The 10,105-nt window shown below is 61.8% G+C and overlaps 1 protein-coding gene across 1 annotated transcript; it reads left to right on the forward strand.

The window, feature by feature from the left end:
* Window positions 1–622: 622 nt before the first annotated feature.
* OTOP3 (otopetrin 3) lies at window positions 623–9,272 on the forward strand (the record flags this gene model as incomplete). The annotated part of the gene is given in 8 exon segments (XM_081110209.1): window positions 623–688; window positions 690–741; window positions 4,317–4,700; window positions 4,788–4,924; window positions 5,538–5,596; window positions 5,873–5,991; window positions 6,958–7,772; window positions 8,828–9,272. Coding segments are annotated over 8 exon segments (1,803 nt in total). The 3' UTR covers window positions 8,999–9,272.
* Between the last annotated feature and the right edge of the window lie 833 nt (window positions 9,273–10,105).

Genomic DNA, 10,105 nt, shown 5'->3' on the forward strand with positions numbered 1-10,105 from the left:
GTCCAGCAAGGGCCACAGGCTACAGTGGGACTGGGGCGGGGCTGGGTGGAGAGGGGGCTGGGCTGGGTGGGAGGAGAGCGTGGGGGCAGCAGGACTGGACGCGGGGGACCCAGAGGAAAACGCCTGGCAGCAGAAGGAGGTGGCGCGACTCAGGAGCCACCGGAGAGGTGAAGAGGCCTGGAGGGGCAACTTCTCACCATACCCGGCTCCTGCCCAGTCCGAATGGGGTCTCTTCGCTCCACCTTCCCCGCTGACTTGGGAGAGAGGGCTCTGAGACAGGGGGGTGACAAGGTTGCTGCGAGGCTGCAGCCGCCTGGGGCTGACCGGAAAAGGCGACCCCAGACCCAGGGGTTCCACCCCCTGCTTGGAAGCCAGAGGACAGTGTGACCTGAACCCCCGCAAGACCAATCCTGCGACCAAAGGACATGCACCCCACCCCACCCCACCCCGGAGGCGGTCGCCAGCGGGTCCCCTGACCCTGAGCCCCGCGCCGGCCCCGCCTCCGGCCCCGCCCGCCCGCCCGTCCAGCCGCCTCGCCATTGGCTGCTGTGTCGGGGCCGGAGCCCCTGGCGGGGTAATTAACGAAGGATTAATGACATCCCCAAAGTCAACAGAAAAATCGATGGGCCGGGGAGCCCGAGCGGCGGCTGCGCAGTCCCGCTGGGGAGGGCGTCGGGGGCGTCAGTCCGGGCGCGGGGGCCTCACCTGGAAGGACTGTGGGTGCTGCGGCCGCGGTCGGTGGTCAGCGGGCAGCGATGCCCGCCCAGACCTCAGGTAAGGCTCCCCTCCCCCGGCGGCGCCCGTGGGGCGGCGGAGCGCCCTTGGGTGGCGTGCGGGGCGTTCCGGGCAAGCCCACCTGGGCACGCAAACCTCCTCCTCCCCCGCCCCCCGGGGTTCAGACACCTGGGGCTGCAGGGACTGAGGCGGGAGGGCGGGGTGACTCGGGGGAGGCCAATCACTCGAGCACCGGCCCCTCTCGGTCCCCAACCCCAACCCCGGCTCCGCGCCCCAACTCCTCTCCGCGGACGGGTGCGCACAGCCGAAAGGGGGCGCAGGAAGAAGGGAAAACCCGAAGGACGGCCAGAAAAAAGGGGGTGGGGGCTGGGGCTGCCTGGGCGCCGGGTCTGAGGAACAGGCGTAGCGGCTGCCCCAGCCCCGCAGCCCCCGAAAGGCTCGGAAAGAAATCCCGCAGCTCCCGGCCCGCGCTCAGCCGCCTCCTCCGGAGCCGAAGCTGCGCTCCAGGCGGGACGCCGCGCCCCGACGGCCGCGGCTTTCATCACCTGCTGACCGTGCCCCACAAACCAGTTACGCGGGCCCTCCCTGGGGCTGGCGTCGCGCCGAAGGGCGTGCCAGAGGGTGGCGGGTTCCTCCTTGTCGGTTCCGGGCGCCCTTGCCCTCTTCCCACGACCCCTTTGCGCGGACCGGTCGCCCTCTCCCTGGGCGGACAGAATCCGCCACTTTGAGGGCTCCCTCTAGCGGCTGTCGGAGGGTTGAACCCGGCGGGCGGAGGGCGAGGACGTAGTTGAGGACCCTGGAAGGAGTGGACCCCCGAACCTTGTCCTCCCGGGTCCCCTCTGCGCTTGCAGGCCACTGAAACGCACCAGTAATCCCGACCCTTCCAGTCGCCCCAGGATTTCGAAAGAACTGGAAGAAAATGCTCAAATCGCTAACACTGAGAGCTTTCTGTGTGCCAGACACGGATCTGCATTCATTTGCATAAATTAAATCATTTAATTTTTATAAACCCCTGTGACCTAGGTATTAGGCATTAATCCCTTCATTTATTCATTCAAGAAATCGTTACTGAACATCCACGAAACACCAGGTATAGTCCATAGTTGTATATCTGCTTTACAGATGGGGAAACCAAGGCACAGAGAGTCTAAGTAGCTTATCCAAGATCACACCGGTAGGAGGTGTCAGAATCTGGGCTCTTAGTCCTCCGGCCTTGGGAAGATGGGGGAGACTCCGAAAGGCGAGGTGGAGCAGGGAGGGCTGGGAGAAAAGAGCAGGGAGGTGTGTCCCCAGGAGCGTCCGGCTTGCTCAACCTGGGCGGAGGAGACTTAGGAGGAAAGATAAAGATCTTCGGAAAAAATGTCTTTGTCTGGGCCAAGATGGAAAAAGTTTCATGGGAGGGGTCTCTCTCTGTCCATGACTCTAGTGCTGAAAGTTCCCTGAAAAATGCAGGAGTTGTCAGCAAACACTGGTTGAATGCCATGCGGTGCCAAGTTTGGGGGGGGGGGTGGTGTCTGGCTTAAGCAGGAGCTGGTCTCTGCTTGGAGGAGCTCCTGGCTTTGAGGGGAGCCAGCCACACCCACAGCAATGCCACCCACTCTTGGGCAGAGAGAGAAGGCTTCCCAGGAGAGGCCCTGAAGGTGGGTGGAGAGGATGGGTGAGAGCCACGTGGAGGGAGCAGGGGAGGCAGAGAGTACCGTGGGCTCCGGGAGCGATGCGGGGGGGGGGGGGGCAGGAGACCCCATGAGAAATGCGGCTCCCTCTGGCTGGGCCTGGAGGAACGTGGGGGGCAGGTGTGGGCAGTGTGACGAGGGGGCTGGACAGGGAGAGGGCAGACGTGGAGCAAGGGTGACCAGAAGGACTAGGTAAGGGGGCAAAAATCCTGTAGAACCTTTAAAATTGCTCTTAGATCCTTTTCGACCTCAAGCACCACCCACCTTTGATTATTCTCTTTGCCCCGGAAGAGAAGAGCAGAGGTATAACTATCAAGCAGGTTGTACATGGGAGAATGGGGCCACTTAGAGCCAAATGAGATGAGGGTGTTCTGGTGGTCAGAGTGGGAGAGTGTGAAGCTTCTGAAGCTCCAAGTTCAAAGGGACAGACAGAGCAAAGCACAGCCAATGACAGAGCGTGCGAGAGGTGAGGCTCCAGAAACAAGCCTGGGGCTCGGTGGGGGCACCAAGAGGGGCACCTAAGCCAGTTTTGGCGGAAGGGGGGTTCAGGGGAGGCCGCTTACAGGAGGTGGGGCTCTTCTGAGTCCTGAAGGACAGGCTGCAGTCAGCTACAAGCGAGAAGCGGGCATTATAAGCAAAGGGTGGGGGGTGGGCAGACAGGGAGATGAGCAAAGGTAGGGCATTCTGGGAACAGTAGCAGGATGGCACAGCCCATGGGCCAGGGACTCCGAGGGCAGTGCTGGAGATGGAAGTTGGGGCCAGACCAGGAAGCGGCAGCAGCTACCCTGCCTCGAGCTCTCTGCGCTACGAGCTCACATGGCACACACTCTGCCTCGTTTCGTTGTGAGAGGGCATGCTAGGCAGTGTGGACTGGACGTGAAGGCAACATGTGGCCTTGGCAGGGCTCACAGTAGGGGAGAGGCCTGGTGGACAGGGAGACCAGTCCAGGAGCGAGGGTAGGGGCCTGGGCTAGGGCAGTGGTTGAGGTCATGAAAGATCTAAGAGCAATTCGTGGGCTGGAATGGATAGGCTTGGGGCCTGAGAGGAGAACTGGTGAGGGGAGAGGCAAGGAGCATGCCCGTTTCTCTACTGAAATACGTGGGGATGGAGAGGCCATCATTTCATATACACTCATATCTCTCTATATAAAAGCCTAATATGCAAAGTGTCCCCTCCAAATTTGACCAACCGGGAGTTCAATCACTCACTATGATTTGCGCTGACCACCAGGGGGCGGCGGGGAACAAAGGGAGGCCCTACCTGTGCATGAATTTTGTGCACAAGGCCTCTAGTCTAGTGTATCCATAATAGAGTACTGTTTCCAACCACAACATTCTTTCCCACCAAGCCCACACTTGGCTTCAAGAGCCCTCTCAACACAACACTCTAGGCACCCATTACCTACGAATCAGAGTCCCAGCAAGAGAGGACACTTACTCGCTCTGTCGCTCAGGAGTGAACTTCCTCCCAAGAAGTCAGCGGAGCTCGAGCTGCCTTTTGATGGCAAAAACATCACAGCCCTGGAGACTGCCTGGGGGCCAGGCACCGTGCAGGTCCCCCTGGCTTCCTAGACAGACATTATTACTCCATCTCAGGATCAGGTGCTGAGTCAGGCAGGGGGGACGGGGGCGGGGGAGGGGGTCCTCAAGCCCGTGGGAATCGTCTGTGTTAATGCGGAGCACAGAGGGTTCCATAGCCCCTGGTCTGTTTGGACCTCCAGGGTCCTGGAAGGTAGCTGGGCAGCTGCTGTTATTTCCAACGTTCTGACCAGAGAGGTTGCTTAATTTGCCTTACATCACACAGTAGTTAGGGGCAGGGATGGAACTGAAGCCAGGACAGCCCGGCAGCCAACCAGGACCCTTTCTCCTTCCCCAGCGCCTGCTGAGGCTGCACCAGTGGCCTCCACAGGAGCACAGGAGACGGAAGCGGCCCTGGCCAAAGAGAACCTAGTGGACATGGAGGCCGAGGAGACAGTGGTCCCCGCCTCGCCGGGCCAGAAGTCCTGGCTGGTGCGGCATTTCTCGCTGTTGCTGCGGCGGGACCGGCAGGCCCAGAAGGCCGGGCAGCTCTTCTCGGGGCTGCTGGCCCTCAACGTGGTGTTCCTGGGCGGCGCCTTCATCTGCAGCATGATCTTCAACAACGTGGCCGTCACGCTGGGCGACGTGTGGATCCTGCTGGCCGTGCTGAAGGCGCTGTCCCTGCTCTGGCTCCTCTGCTACGTGGCCGGCACCACCCGCCGGCCGCACGCCGTGCTCTACCGGGACCCTCACGCGGGACCCGTGTGGGTGCGGGGTGAGTATGGGGGCGCTGGGTAGATGGAGGGGGGGGGGGGCGGCGGGCCCGTTCCAGGGAGGTGCCAATGGCCGCTGGTCCAGCCAGGCTCCCTGCTGCTCTTTGGCAACTGCACCATCTGCCTCAACGTCTTCCGCGTGGGCTACGACGTGAGCCACATCCACTGCAAGTCGCAACTGGAGCTCCTCTTCCCTGCCTTGGACATCATCTTCACGGGCCTCCAGGTAACGGGCCGCCCGCCCCCAGGCGCCGGGCACTCTCCCTGCCCAGGCCGCGCGCACATCCCAACCGATGCCTGGAAACAGCCTCCCGGGCAAATCCCTACGTGGCCTAAAGTATGTACACACACCACGGCCCCCCGTAAACGCCTGCCTGCGTGTGCCCCCTCCGTGCACACCGACGTAGACTGCACTAACACACCATGTTCCTGAGCGCAGACACCGGCAGATCCATCCGCTGTGCTACTTGCACGTACCTAAACCACGGCCTAAACCACGGCCCGCCCTTAATGATGAATACCCGCTCCCTCCTGACTCCCTATGCTGCGCCAGGCACTGTGTTTCGTTTGCATGATCTCTTTTATTTCCCCAATAAGCAGGCATTCCCCTGAGAGGTAGGCGTTTTAGTTGCCTCTTAGAGCTGAGGAGACGGAGGCTCAGAGACATCTGGCCACTGGCCCAAAGCCACACAGCAAGGAAACACTGGAGCCAGGATCCCAACCCAGGTTTCCTCACTGTGTCTTCCACTGAAAATACACACAAGCAGCTGGGGCACACCCCCTAGCCCCCCACCACCATGCCACCCCTGCTGCTGGGCTCAAGGCCCTGTCTCTTTCAGACCTGGGTCCTCTGGAAACACTGTAAGGACTGTATTCAGGTCCAGACCAACTTCACTAGGTAAGAGGGGGTGCCTTCTCTCCCTCCAGCAACTCCTGGGGCTCCCCGTCCCCAGCTAGTGCATGCTCCCCCCAGCTTCCCGAACAGGGTGGCCCTGGGCTGCCGGTTGGTCTGGGAGTGGCCCCAGGTGCCCGCTAGGACTGCGTCTGCTAAAGGCCCAGAGCAGACGGGATCTGGCTTTGGGGGAGAGGGGCCACCCCAGATGCAGCGGCGGTGAGGGCTGGGCAGCCCAGGAGCCGGCCAGGCTGTGTGGGCAGAGTGTGGCATCTCCCCCAGGTGTGGCCTGATGCTGACCCTGGCCACAAACCTGCTGATGTGGGTCTTGGCCGTCACCAATGACTCCTTGCACCGTGAGATCGAGGCAGAGCTCAATGCCCTCATGAAAAAGTTCTCAGGTACGAAGAGACCATGCCCCACCCCCACCGCTGAATGGTTCATGTGTGCGCGCGCACACTCGCACCCCCACTCCCTCCGCCGGGCGAGGCTCAGTGAGTCTGTAGAGTTTCAAGCAAATTCCAGAGGCTGGACCATGACTAAACAGAACACAGACGTTTGCCAGTGGTACCCGTCCTGCCCCCTCTGTGCCTGCCCCATCGGGTGCTGGCACCCTGCACCCCTACTCCAGGCTCCCAGTAGCTGTCAGCAAGCTGGCCACTAATCCCGGCTGAGCTACTCACTGATAAGGTCAGGTAAGCACCCCACCCCTGGTGTTTGCATTTTACTTGCAACAAACTAAAAAGCCATGATTCCTGGACGTATCAGAAGGGCCGGCAAATTTCTGGGGAGAAAGAACCCCCCACATTGCTCCATGTGCCCAATCCCCACCTGTACGGTCTGCCCCTTAGAGGCTGTGTCCCATAAGCCTGCGTGGGCACATCTCTATCTTGGGGTTCAGCCACACCTGTGTGTATACACCCCCGCCCCCGAGGGCATCGCCATCCTGACCTGTGTACAGCCAGGCCTTCCCAGCACACACGTGCATTTACACACCTGCCGCCTAAGTCACGGACGCCTGCGCACTGTGCTCACGCTTTCCCCCCGCATACGTTTCTCAGAGGGGCTGTGCAGAGAGAATTTTTTGCAAGTACCACCATAGATTATTACTAAAAATTCAAACATAGAGATGGGTAGAACAAGATATAGCCATCACCCAGGCATCACATGTTTTACATAAGCTTGACACATGAAGCCTGGAATCCTTCGGTAAAGGAATGGCCTTCCTGTAACTGGTGATTTCTGAGTGTGCTCTCTGGGCCTCAGTTCCCACACCTGTGAAATGGGTGGCTTACTCCAGGGGATGAAAGGGACTGATCTGTGCAGCTGGTTTCCTCAGAGCCAGGCCCGCCTGCCCCCTCTCCCAGGCAACGACACCAACACCTGCCTGTGCCTCAACGTCACGGTGTGCGAGGTCTTCCGGAAAGGCTACCTGATGCTCTACCCCTTCAGCACCGAGTACTGCCTCATCTGCTGCGCTGTGCTCTTCGTCATGTGGAAGAACGTGGGCCGCCGCCTGGCCCCCCACGCGAGCGCCCACCCGGGCGCCCCGTCCTTCCACCTGCACGGGGCCATCTTTGGGCCGCTGCTGGGCCTGCTGGCCCTGGTGGCTGGCGTGTGCGTCTTCGTGATCTTCCAGATTGAAGCGAGCGGCACCTCCATCGCCCGCCAGTACTTCACCCTCTACTACGCCTTCTATGCAGCGGTGCTCCCCAGCATGAGCCTGGCCTGCCTGGCGGGCACGGCCATCCACGGGCTGGAGGAGCGAGAGCTGGACACGCTCAAGAACCCCACCCGCAGCGTGGACGTGGTGCTGCTCATGGGGGCCGCCCTGGGCCAGATGGGCATCTCCTACTTCTCCATCGTGGCCATCGTGGCTACGCGCCCCCACGAGCTGCTCAACCGCCTCATCCTGGCCTACTCGATCCTGCTCATCCTGCAGCACATCGCCCAGAACCTCTTCATCATCGAGGGCCTGCACCGGCGCCCGCTCTGGGAGGCGGCTCCCGGGGGCCTGGCGGAGAAGCCGGAGGCCGAGCCCCACCGCAGGGGCTCCCTGCTGGAGCTGGGCCAGGACCTGCGGCGGGCCTCGCGGGCCTACATCCACTCCTACAGCCACCTCAACTGGAAGCGGCGGGCACTCAAGGAGATCTCGCTCTTCCTCATCCTCTGCAATATCACAGTGAGTGGTACCCGGGAGGCCTAGGGGCAGAGCTGGCCCAGAGATCCTCATTCAGGAAGGGCTGGTTCAAGGCGCAGTCATTGCACACTGACTGTCCCAAGGGTGATTGGCTTGTCCCTTTGATTGTCAAGGACACATGCCGCTTTCCAACCAGCTCTATGACACGTGAGAGCAGAGAGTGGCCCCCAGCTCCCTGCAGGGTCCCTGGCACGAATGAGCGTGCCACGGGCACAGCCAAGTGCACTTCATACAGCTCCCTGTCCAGCTGGGGAGACACCAGGAAAACAATTAGGGAATTGCCAAATAATGAACTGTCCGCTGAATTCAGTCCAAGGAAGAGAGCAGAAAGTGCCTGGTTCTCTAGAGAGCTCCTGGTAGGTGTTGAGGATGGTTGCTCCGTCCCATGTCCTCATCCCCAGGCAATAGTTCAGCATCTCGTGGTTCATCACAGTCACCACGCAGCAGGCACCACTGCTGTCCTGGTTCACAGACGAGGAACCTGAGGCTTGGGTCCTTTGCCCTGCCGAGGTCCTGCCGCCTAAGTGGCAGTGCTGGGCAACTCAGGGCTGTTTGAGCTCCTGTTGGAAAGGACAGCGCCGGAAACACACCTCCGGCCAGCAGTGCTGAAACCCCTGGTCCAGGCAGACAGCAGGCCTGACTTGGCCCTACAGAGCAGTCGGCCTCCAGGCAGGACGTGTGGGCCCGAGTGGCCAAGGAGGCTTCCTGGAAGTCTGACCTGGGCCTGGAGAAATGGGTAGGATTTGGACAGAGGCAGAGCCAGGGTCGAGGGGCAGAGACCAGCTGAAGGATGAAGCAGGAGAAGAAGGTGGTTGAGATCAAGGCACCGGGGTACCAGCTGGGCAGAGCAGGTTGTACCACGGGGGGTGGCACCGGGGGTCTCATGACCCATCGGAGTTCGGCTGAGGTGTGGGTGAGAGGGGTCAGGAGGGACAGGGCTGCTCTGAAGGCCAAGGGTGAGGAGGTGCTGCAGGAGCTGTGGCGCCGGGCCTGCCTCCCCTGAGCCCAGTGCCCCCTCCCCTCCCCTCCCCTCCCAGCTGTGGATGATGCCTGCCTTCGGCATACACCCCGAGTTCGAGAACGGACTGGAGAAGGATTTCTACGGCTACCGCACGTGGTTCACCATCGTCAACTTCGGCCTGCCGCTGGGCGTCTTCTACCGCATGCACTCTGTGGGGGGGCTGGTGGAGGTCTACCTGGGGGCCTGAGGCTGCCCGAGGAACCCACCCCTGGCAGAACCCCAAAAGGCCAAGGCTGGGAGAATGTAGCCCGGAGTCTGAGCAGAGGCCCCATTCCCAGGGGCACTTGGTGCAGCCGGGGCTCCCCCAAAGCCTCCTTTTCCCCAGAGCCTCGCTCAGGGGAGTACGGGGTGGGGGGGGGAGTGTGGGTTACTGTTCACAGCCCAAGACCAAGGGCAAAGCCTGGATACTTCTGATGCCCGCACTGAGGACAGGGCAGGGCGCACACCTGACCCTGCTCACTCCCCCCGCCCCCACCCCCGTCCCCAGGAAGCCCACAGCTACTCCGGGAGGGCCAGCCCTAAATGACTGAGTCTGGGGAGCTTGGAGAGGGGCGCCCCTACCCAGCCAGGCTCTGGGGTCTGCGTCCTGCAGGAGGAAGGGCGTGAGGTCCAAGCGCTGCCAGGGCACCCTGGGAGCAGACAGCTCGGCAGGCAGCTGCCCTTCCACCTAATGAGCTCACTAATTAGCTGCCAGGCAGGGCTCAACAGCCCTCTCCCGCTGCCATAAACTCTGCTTGCTTGATTGATTACCTTCGGGCTGCGTGGCATTTGTTCCCAGGGACAGGCTGCCACCGGGTATGGTGGGAAGGGACTGTCCTGGACAGGGCTGTGGGGCTGGACGGTCTTGTTTGGGGGCCAGCAGAGGTCGAAACCAGGTCTTGTCTGATCCATGGGAGGAGGTGGAGAGAGAGGGGCCAGGGCTCTCAACGCCCCCACCCCCACCCACGCTAAGCACACTCTCTCTGACACTGAGCCCCAGGTGACTTCCGGAGCTGGCTCCCCACAGGGCCGTGGCCGTGGCTGCGGGTCCCCAGGCCTGCTGGTCCTCTGAGCCATCAGGAAGAAAGGGCGGAGGTGACAGCCCATCCATCTCCCTGAGCCCAGTGCAAACACCAACCGACCGACCGGGCCCAGGGCGAGGCGGGTGAGGCCCAGGGAGGGTGGCCCCAGGCCCCTCCCCGTGACGCTGGGCCCTGGCAAGCACAGGGCCAAGGCCCCAGGACACCCCCACCCCCTTTCAGTGGCTGCCTGGGGCCAGCAGAGCCCATGGGGGTCATGTCCGAAGCTGGGAGGT

This window comes from Myotis nattereri (genome assembly GCF_964212035.1).
Source record: "Myotis nattereri genome assembly, chromosome: 16".
Taxonomy (NCBI): domain Eukaryota; kingdom Metazoa; phylum Chordata; class Mammalia; order Chiroptera; family Vespertilionidae; genus Myotis; species Myotis nattereri.